At 35.1% G+C, this 11,518-nt stretch overlaps 1 protein-coding gene across 1 annotated transcript; it reads left to right on the forward strand.

Moving 5' to 3' along the window:
• The first annotated feature begins 4,525 nt into the window (after positions 1-4,525).
• LOC132062193 (uncharacterized) lies at positions 4,526-5,920 on the forward strand. The gene has a single exon (XM_059454814.1). It carries the CDS (start codon positions 4,526-4,528, stop codon positions 5,918-5,920), a length of 1,395 nt encoding a protein of 464 aa, XP_059310797.1.
• Positions 5,921-11,518: the final 5,598 nt, after the last annotated feature.

Genomic DNA, 11,518 nt, shown 5'->3' on the forward strand with positions numbered 1-11,518 from the left:
AAGTTGTAGTAATATACGTGAAATGTTTTATTTAGATTTCTTTTTAATATGATGTTTTAGTGTTTTATTAATTTGTTGTCTCTATAAAATGTGACACCGCTTACAAAAGTCATGCATACGCCACTGAATTGAAAGCTTCAATTGTAATTGTGATTGTGATTGTAATTGATGGAGTAGCGATAAAACAATAACATTTGCATTAAATTTTTAAATGAAAATTTTAATTACTTTAAATATAAAAGCAATTCATACCTATAAAAAAGCAAATGAGTAATTATTAAAAAAACATGTACTAAATAAATTTATTTAAATTAATTATTTGGATTTAGATTTCCATCAAGTAAAAAACAACTTGGCCAAATAATCATTGCAGCTTGTCCGCATCTTTCTAGATTTTTTGGCCCCCTTTATCTTTGTAGACTTCTTGACCCTATGACGAAAACGAATAGCGAAATAATGGATTAGGCAGAAGAAATGATTTGTTTGTATTAACAAAAAACATATCTAAAGGGAACAAGTCATCTTCGCTATCTTACGAAGTGTTAAAGACGTGTTAGATTTGTTTACATTTTATCTCATGTAAATACGGTACATCAACATATACAAATTTGTTGCGATTAAGTGAATTAACAAGATTAAAATATACATTAATTTATTAGTTTTAGCGCGTTGATGAATGGTTATACAACAGTGGTCCTTATGAATTAATTGTTCTACACTTCTTACTTGACGCAGCTTGTTACATGGGTCGTGAATTTATTTGATATAAATATTGAATAAATTTTTATCTTCTAACAGTTTTTTACGGTGAAAACTTATATAGATAGATTTTATGTTGCGATTTGATAATATTATAGTTTGGTTATTTATCTTTATTAGTAGGAAGTTAAAGAAAAAAAGACAATAAAGTTTTGACATTTTTGCAAAGAGAAAATGAGTAACCATGGAGGGATCGATTTGTTAAATTTATAAAGAAATAATCATATTGTAATATTTGTTATACATACGCCCAGTGAAATCAATTTCTTTTGAAATTCTTTAAGTATTTATTTACATTCCTTTAAACAAATCGGAAACATTGTTTCACTTACATAGATTATATAAATATTTATTGAAGACCAATAACTCTCACTTGATGGAAAATTATAGAAAATATATAAATTAAGTGTTCATACGATAACTGGTTAAAACTAGAAATACTCCGAAAACAAAAAAAGGGTAAAATTAATATTTGAAAGTCTGTTCGCGCGAAGCACGGTATATTCACTGGTGTTTAATAGATAGTGTGTATTTGATTTTTTAATGAGTTAGAAAGTGCTCTAAATTTGCATGGTCAGAAAATATTAAGCATTAGTTTTGTCCACGTTATAAGACAAATAAAGTGGTCATAAATTTGACATTAATTCATTTGGTGGTTATAGATACTAATAATTAACAAAATTAAAAGTAGAAGTTATGAGGTTAAGAGAGGTTAGTTGTGGAGATGGTTTTTAAAATAAAATAATTAAGAAAAGTGAGGAAAAAGTCAAAAAAAAAAAATTAAAAAAATAGGATCCTTGGTCATAGAGAGGTGACACATTAAGGTCTATACCTAACACATTAAGGTCTATACCTAACTTTATATTATACATGAATATAGATATAGATATAGATTTAGAAAATAGAAATTGTTTCAAATAAAACGCCCCCAAAATCGGATCTTTTATCCGATCGAAATGTTAATCATAATCCTTTTACCATCTTTATTTTGCTCACCAACTTCAGTAATCTATACTATAAACAGGGGCGGATCTACTCAATGGTGTGGGGATGCCACGCCACCCGTAAGCTTCGGACGAAACTGTATGTATATATAGGTTATATATACATAATGTATAGCTAAATATTAAAGTGGCACCCCGATGACAAACACATGTCGTAGTGCCACTGGTGAAGGGTGAGACTTCTGCCGTACGATGCGCGGGATCGAACCCGCATTACGACATTCATTTTAGTAAAAATAAATTTACAACAAAAATAGACAAAGATCGCAAAAGAACGTAAGGTAGAAATCCTCCTTTCTAATCTCTTTCTTTTTCTTTTTAATAATACGAGCTGACTTAGTTTCAATTATTAGCTATTTTTGTTGACTAATTTAATTTATTATTCTTTGATCTTTTTTATTTCTTATTAGTTTTTTTTTTTTTGTTTAGATATATAAACTTAACAACATAAGTTCTTTCTTCTCTCTCATCCATGAAGCGGATCAAAAATGAAGTGCGGAATAGCATTGGTGATCAATATTTGAATGATTGTTTAGTACGTTACATAGAGCGTGATGTATTTACAAATGTAAGTAATGATGTCATCATTGATCATTTTCATAAGATGAACTCTTCGAGGACAATTGTAAATGAATGATGGATATTTATGATATTAGTAATATTATTGGAACTTTTATGCTTTTCTTCCGTATATTGCTACAAACAAACGTTTCATTGAAAAGATGAATAACCCGAATCAAAGCCCGAAAAGATGAATAATCCGACCCAAGCCCAAATTGATCAATGACGTACGGCACCCGGAGACTTCAAATCCCGGATCCGCCCGACTATAAAGTGCTTTAAATGCTTATCAACTTTTTGTCCTTCATTAAAAGACACTACAATAGACAAAATTGTCATTTACTATTTTCCTTGAGTTATTATTTAATTATTTTTATAATATTTCATTTTTTTTAAGTAACAAAAACTCACCATTATTTTAGAAATAACACTGAAAATCAAAGTAGCAACTTCCGTGTATCTTAGGTTTCCTTTTATGTTTAGAAGTCCATATTTACTTTGTTATAGAGTTATAACCCATTAATAACTTTATATAATTTCATTTAGTTTAAAAAAGAAATTGAAAGAAAATAGGTAGAAAACAATAAATAAAGTGCACTTAGAAGTACTTTTATTAGGTCTAGAATTACGTCCTTATTCTTTTCTGCCCACATAAAATCAATTAAAATTTTGCATGATATAGCTTTCAAACTTACCATAATTTTGTTCACGTGAATCACCGATGGTAAAAGAAGGATCCTAATTTGCAATGGATTCTGATAGAATCTATATATGGTCTTCTTTATAAAAACTTGAGGGAATGAATATATTGTGGTTTTACATTTCACCGATTGTATTGTCTTTTGATAGCATGTTCTACCAAACAATATTGAGCTTTTTTCCTTTTTATTTTTTTATTTTTTATATCTCAATCAAGTTATTTATTTTTCTTCTGGTATTGATGTGGTTTTATATTTATCTAAAATCATTATTACTTAATTTCTAGATACGCGATATTATTTATGTTGCAGATCGGCATAATTCATCGACAGCTGGCTGTGACTTGATTTATTGAAAGCTGCAACTAATCTTCGATCGTGACTTGTGAGTTATCAAATTGATTATTCTACATCGATTGATAATATTTGTTCAAAAAGATGAAGTACATAGAAAGTGATAGTCTCACTTTGGACAAGCCGTACCTAGCTATTATTGGAATCTGATCGGCACAATTCATCGCTGTGACTTGATGATTTATTGAAAGCTGAAACTAATCTTCGATCGTCATTTGTGAGTTATGAAATTGATTATTCAACATCTGTTGACAATATTTGTTCAAAAAGATGTGCATTGTACTAGAAAGTGATAATCTCACTTTGGAAAAGTCGCTCTCTAAAGAATAACCTATAGCCTACCAAAACCCTAGCATCAACATCATCATTCTATGGCCTCAACGGCCGGCGGCCAGCCACCTTCGGTGGATGGTCAGCCTGCGACTCAACCATCATCACTAATTGGATATGCCACAGCCCTAAAAACATTCGCAAATACCCAAACACCAGAGCCTTTAAACATCAAACCTATTACATATTTACATGGAGAACCTACTTTAATGTGGACAAAGAAAGAATTTGAAATATTATGTGTGAGACAAAAACTTCAATATGCTTTGATTGCAAAATTCTCATATGGCAGACCAGATATTCATGAACTGAGAAAATGTCTTCCAACTCAATTGGAGGTCAAAGGTGAGTGTGTTACTGGACTCCTTGAGGATAGGCATATACTGATTAGATTGTCCTTACTTGAAGATTATGCTGCCTTGGCATCAAGTGCTTGGGAAATTAAATGCAGAAATAGAATTTTCCCAGTAAGATTTCAAATATGGGATCCATGGTTTAACCCGGAAGAGGAAACTACGATAGCTATTGCATGGATTTCTTTCCCTGGATTACCGACTAATTTGTTCGATAAGGAATCCATGTTTTCCCTGGCCAATGCAAAGAGGGAAACCATTAGTGATTGACAGGGCCACGAATAATCAAACGAGACCTAGTTGTGCTAGGGTAAAAGTGGAAGTTGATCTTCTTAAAGAATTACCAAAGAGAGTACAAATAAACTGTTTAGATGAGGAAACCGGGGAAATCAGATCAAAGTGGCAAACTATACAATATGATTACTTGCCAAAATACTGCACTCATTGTAAACTGCAAGGACACGATATGCAAGGTTGCTGGGTACTACATCCTGAGCACAGACCAAAAAAGGAAGAGCAAAAGGACGGAGGAGAAGAAGACAACAACGGAAAACATAAACTCAAAAGGAATAACCAAAACATACATGGAAATCTTAAAGACAGACCGGGAGAAGAGGGGCAAGCAACCAATCAAAGTGCGGATCAAAGACAGAAACAAAAAGATCAAGCAAATAAACAACCTACAGATCAGAGGCAGAAACAAGTGCACAAATATGGGAAACCAACAAATCAAGCATGGAATGTGGTTCAAAATAAAAAAGGGGCCAACAAACATAATGCTACACCTCAGGAGAATAAAGATGCAAGAGATGCAAATAAGACGAAAGAACATACAATCAACAATGATAAAAATGAAGGCACAAAAAATAAGTTTGATGCTTTGGTGAATTTAGAGAAGGAACATGAGCTTGAAACAAGCAAAACAATGGTTGGTTCTTCAGAAGCAGTGAAAGAAACAGCAAAACCATGGGTTGAAGCATCATTTGGAAAGCTGCAAGACAAAAACAACACAAATCAGTCACTGGACAAGAAATCAACACATGATACCAGTGGAAAAACACCACATAACAAGGAGAAAAGGGGAAGCAAGGAGATTATAAACAAGGAAAACCAATGTAATAAGTACGCACAAGAAAAGGACACAGACGAAGATGAGAGCACCAATATTCAGAGTACAAACAACAAAGCCAAAACTCAAGAATCTTCAGAAGCAGTGCAGGAATCATTTGAAATACAGGACAATGATAAAATGCAGCCACAAGATATAAATGCAGATAATGTAGAGATGAATGTTGAGAACAAAATCACTGATAAGGAGCTAATTAAGGTACAAAACAGTGACAACTTATCTTCAATTCAACAAGAGGAGATAACAAAGAATAGGGAAGTGCAGCAACTCAATGTTATTCCTGAGAAACCCCCTGATGGGATAGGCATAACAGATGAGACTTATGAGATGGAAGGTGGCACATTAGTAGGAACTCAAACAGGAGAACAATATATTGAAAAGGTTCAAAGTACTAACAAAGGAGAAAACAAAGATAGGGCAACAGGCAGTAATCATCAACAGGAAGGTAAAATTAAGGATAATGAAAGAGAGGTTGCAGACTCAATATCCACCAATGCACCTGAGGAACAATCAGCAGAACCGGGCAAAGTGGATGACATAGGGGATGATGATGAAGTGGAAAAAAGCAGTGAATCAGTCACACTGGCAAACCAAGATATGCGAAATGTCTCTCCTAGACAAACAGCAAAAGCAAAGAGACAAGCAACACAAAATAGAGGAAAAAGTGTACCACCTAAGGCAATAGGTGGTGTGCTAACAAGGAAAGCTTATGCCAAAGGAAACTCTCAATGAATAGCACACTCATTTGGAATATTAGGTCCGTAAACACTCAACAGGCATTTGAGAGAGTGGTTTTGATGCATAGACAAAATCAATTCAACTATATTGCACTAATGGAACCTTTTCAACATTCACGACACATTGACATGTATAAATTATGGCTGGGAATGGGAACTGCATGGCACAACATTAATGGAAAAATATGGGTCTTTGTACATGAGGATTTTCAGGCGGAGGTTACAAAAGATACTACACAATTATTATCCATTACACTGACTAACTTGGAATCTGGCAGAGTGTTCAATATTACACTGGTTTATGCAAGCACTGAAAGGGCTAATAGGATCAATTTGTGGGATGACTTATATGATCTATCAACAAACATGGTGACACCATGGATGGTTGGGGGAGATTTTAATGTCATCCTAGATGCTACAGAGAAATTTGGTGGGTTACCTGTTAATTATCCAGAAGTAGAAGACTTTGCACATTGCTTGAGCATCTGCCAATTAGAGGATCTTGGATTTTCAGGAAGCACTTATACTTGGTGGAATGGAAGATCTGATGAAGCATGTATTTTTAAAAGATTGGATAGATGTCTTGGAAATCAGGCCTTTCATAATTCATTCCCCAATTTTGAAGTGGAACACTTAATCAAACAAGGGTCTGACCATTCTCCATTGAAGCTATCCCACAAAACTGACACTAGAATTATTAAGAAACCATTCAGGTTTCTTAACTTCTGGATCGAGGAAGACAGTTTTTTGGCCACTGTCAGGGAAAATTGGGAGGGGCATTATGGAGCTGATCCTTTTTTCAACATCCACAACAAAATGAAAAAGGTGAGTAGAGCATTGACTAAATGGAGCAAAGAAACATTTGGCGATATCTTTAAACAGGTGGCCACATTGGAAGAAGTGATTAAAGTCCATGAGGCAGAATTTGAACAACATCCTACAAAGGCGAATAGAGAGAGGTTGCAGAAAGTACAAGCAGATCTTATCAGGGTTTATGCAGTGGAGGAAAAGTTCTGGAAACAATTCTTCCAAGCAAAGGATGTGGTTACAATGGTTTAAAGACGGAGACAGAAATACAAAATTCTTTCATGCGCATGTGAATGGGAAAAGGAAGAGGTTACAAATCAAGAAAATTCAAGATCAAAATGGAGTGTGGCTGGAGCAGGAAGAGGAGATAACTCAAGAAGCTATTAGATTCTATTCTGATCAATTTTCTGAGGAGCAGATACCTACAAATTTTGAGTTATTGGATCACATACCCCACCTCATAACTCAAGGTTTTCGGGATTTGAAATGCCTAAGCGGCATAATGCACAAATTAATGAACTACCAGAGGAAGAGGAAGTGAAGAAAGCAGTGTTTGGGCTAAATTCAAATAGTGCTGGTGGCCCTGATGGATACACGGGAAAATTCTTCCAATCTTGCTGGAGCATAATTGCAAAAGATGTGATACAGATGGTGAGATCTTTCTTTTGTGGCCATGAACTTCCTAGATACATCACATGTACAAATCTGGTGCTTATTCCTAAAAAGAAGGAGATTGGTTCTTTCTCAGATCTGAGACCTATCAGTCTTAGTAATTTTACAAGTAAAATATTCTCCAGAATCATTCATGAGAGGCTAGTTCATATCTTGCCTAAGAGAGGAACTTAATTTCCCCCCTTTAACAAAGTTTTGACCACGATTTGTGAAGGGAAGAAGTATTGTAGAAAATATCTTGCTTGTCCAGAGATTGTACATGATATGAGGTTAAGAGGTAGGCCTGCTAATGTTGTTGTCAAGTTGGATATGACAAAAGCATATGATAGAGTATCATGGCTGTTCTTAACTAAAGTGCTGAGGAAAATGGGTTTTGGAGAATTTCTAATAGACATGGTCTATAGAATCATCTCCAACAATTGGTATTCGGTTCTTATTAATGGTCAGCCTTGTGGCTTCTTCAAATCAACAAGGGGTGTTAAGCAGGGAGACCCTCTATCTCCTACTTTATTCATACTTGCTTCGGAATGTTTATCTAGGGATCAAGAATGCGTTGCACTATAACTCAAGGTTTTCGGGATTTGGAATGCCTAAGTGGAGCCCCTATATAAAATCACTAAACTAGGCATATGCAATACCATGCTCATGACACCATCATCTTTACCTCTGTTATACTTCCAGGAACAATCTCTTATTGAAAATGGTAATGGAAACTTTAGGGTTCTTGCATGCATGTTTTTGACTAAGAATGAGAAAGTAAGTGGGCAGAAGATCAACAAAGGAAAAAGTGCAGTATTTCTCCATCATAATGTTACGCAGGAGGTGGAAAGCTTGGTATATAACACTACCAGAATTCCTAGAAAGGAGTTTCCTTTCACCTACTTGGGAGTACCAATATATTATGGAAGAAGAATGATAGCACATTACAAGGAAATTACTGATAAGATCTTTAATAGGCTTAAATCTTGGACAGGAAAATTGTTATCGATTGGAGGAAGGGTTACACTTATAAAGCATGTACTACAGAGTATGCCTATTCATTTGCTATCAGCTTGTGATCCTCCCTCAGGGGTATTGGCACAAATCCATAGAATGTTCGCTAAATTTTTTTGGAGTAATTCAGTTGGGAATTCTAGCAAGCATTGGGTTTCCTGGAATACTTTGTGTCATCCTCAAGAGGAAGGGGGGTTGGGTTTTAGAAGCTTACAAGATGTTTCCAAGGCACTCTTTTCAAAGTTATGGTGGAATTTCAGAACCAAACAATCATTGTGGAGGATGTACATGAGTAATAAGTATCTAAAAAAAGATCATGTTCATCCTTCTGTCCACTGGAAGAGAGGAACATACATATGGAAGAAAATGTTGCAATGTAGAGATGAGATAGAATCAGAAATCTGGTGGCAAACTAAGCAAGGAAATTCGTACTTTTGGCTTGATAACTGGACAGGATGGGGAGCACTATACAAACTTATTCCTGAAAACTTCAGAAGGGGCAATTCTGTGGTACTAATTAAAGAAGTGGTGACTGAAGGAAGATGGGAAGAAGACATGATAAGGGAGTTGCTACCAGAGAATCTAGCTGATCATATTATCCAGAAACTGCAGCCACCTGGTCAAGAGGAGGAACTGGACAAACCTCACTGGAAACCTGATTCTAGAGGCAAATTCACTGTTGGGACAACTTTTAATTTAATTAGACAAAGGGTGGAACCTAATATACTATACAAGAAGATGTGGGTAAAAGGTTTGCCTATCAAAATCTCATTCTTCTTGTGGAGATTATGGGGAGCAAAGGTACCACTGGATGATGTAGTGAAGAGATGGGGCTTTCAATTTCCTTCTAGGTGTTATTGTTGTGAGGAACCAGAAATAGAAACCATATCTCATGTGTTTCTTCATTCACCAAAAGAGCACAATACACCTGGAAGTACTTCTGCAGACCTATGGGCATCAATATTCAAAACCTACATCTAAGTCAGCTTTTTAACTTATGGTGGGACACTCATGTTAATCATCATGTGAAGTACATCTTTCAGGTTGTTCCAGCTATTATTGTGTGGGAACTATGGAAGAGGAGAAATGCCATAAGACATGGAGGGAAAATGTCCAAGGTGAAGTTGATATATCAAATTATGCACAACATTATAATGTTCATGAAGGTAAGAAGAAGCAATTTCAAACAGGCAGCCTACAACTGGAATACACTGGTGCAGACTTTGCAATCTTATGCCCCAAGAACTAAGGTGATTAGAGTTCTCTGGAAGCCCCCTGATACTGGTTGGGTGAAATGCAATACCGATGGGGCGTCTAGAGGAAATCCTGGAAGAGGATCATGGGGATTTTGTGTGAGAAATGAGACTGGAGACTTGATAGCTGCTAAGGCAAAGGAGATGGAAGAACCAATTTGTACTAATACTCAGGCAGAAGCTATGGCTATAGTACAAGCTCTGAGATATATGAAGGAAAGGCAGTATCAGCAGTTTATAATTGAAACAGACTCTCTTTTATTAAAGAATATCATACTCAAAGTTTGGGAAATTCCCTGGCAGATAATTGAAATGGTGGAGGAAATCTGGAGATTAATGAATAATAAAACAGTTAGGGTGATACATATAATGAGAGAGGGTAATATGCTAGCAGATCACCTGGCTAATTTGGCACTAGATCATGGAGAAGTGGCTTAAGAATCTTTCCAGGAGTTGGGAATTCAAGGGAGGAGATTGATTAACAATGATAAGTTACAATTACCATACTTAAGGATCAGACCATGCAAGAGATGAATGGACACATTGAAGGAAGCAGGACAAGTTTTTTTCCATGTTCAAATCCTGTTGTGGGAGGAGAACATGGGAAGCAATTTTATCTAACATTAGTTCCTTGTTTTGCAGCTACCTCATACATAAGCATTGAATAAGCAGGACCACAACATGGACAATCCAAAAAGCAGGAAACAAACAGATTCAAGGATACATGGAAAGTCAGCAATGGAAAAATAGAAATTTCAATGAGATACCAACAGGAGTGAATCGCACTGAAACAAGCGAAAACAACATGTAAAGGTGCACGATGTACCAGCAAAAAGAATGGATGGGGAACAACAAGTCGAATCAGCAACAAATGGTCACTCTCACAAGTTCAACCACAAGACCACAAGCGAAACAAATATACAGATCGACAAGGGAAGGCAACGGAAAAGACGTCAACTTTACAAGAGAAGCAACACCACAAATCAAATCGGCAAAAGAGGGCAACGGAGATGATGAACTTACCTGAAGATTTAGAAATCGGGGACCCAAGATTTGGTGCTCTGTACTTCGAAATCCACATACTCAGCAACTCCAAGCTCATCAACAAAGACCGAAAGCAAGTAAAATGGAAATCAATTTTGAGCTGGATTTGGAAAATGAGCTTCAACACCAGCACTCTAGTTTCCAATTAGGGATTTTAATTTTGTTCTTCTTTTCGTAGGACTAGACTTTACTATTTAGGATTTCATTTTATTTTTTGTAGGACCTTTACTTTCAATATAATTTTCAAATGAAATTAGAATTTTCTCTCTAAAATTAATTTCATGTATCTATTTGGATGAAAATGGCACGTCCTTGATTTTCTTTTGAATAAAACTTGTGCATGAAATTTTAATCATATCAAGTTTAATCGGACTTTGAAGTATAATCTTGACATGATACTAATTAGAGATTTGGATAATAAAACTGGTTATTTTAAGTTTATAAACACATAATGCGGGTTCTACTAAATAAACACGAATTAGCGATGAAAAGTTAAACATTAGAATTCGTTGCTGATCCTATTTAGCAATAAATTAGTATCAAATTATTAAAAAAAAATCATAGCTATGTACAATTTAGAACCGGATTGACAAAATAGCTAAGTGCAATTTTTTTCCCTACAGTGCTTATTATTAAATGAGGTACGTGTACACTGAGACTAGTCAAAACTATAAATACTAATCTGAAAACGGTCATAAAAATCTCAATTTGATTCGATTATTGCCTTTGAAAAACTCCCATAAAACCTTTTTTTGGTCCTAATGGAAAGAGAACTTATCTTATTGGAAAAAAATAATAATCTAATCACAGTGTTTATTTCCCAC

The sequence above is a fragment of the Lycium ferocissimum genome, chromosome 7, assembly GCF_029784015.1.
Source record: "Lycium ferocissimum isolate CSIRO_LF1 chromosome 7, AGI_CSIRO_Lferr_CH_V1, whole genome shotgun sequence".
NCBI classification, from domain to species: Eukaryota; Viridiplantae; Streptophyta; class Magnoliopsida; order Solanales; family Solanaceae; genus Lycium; species Lycium ferocissimum.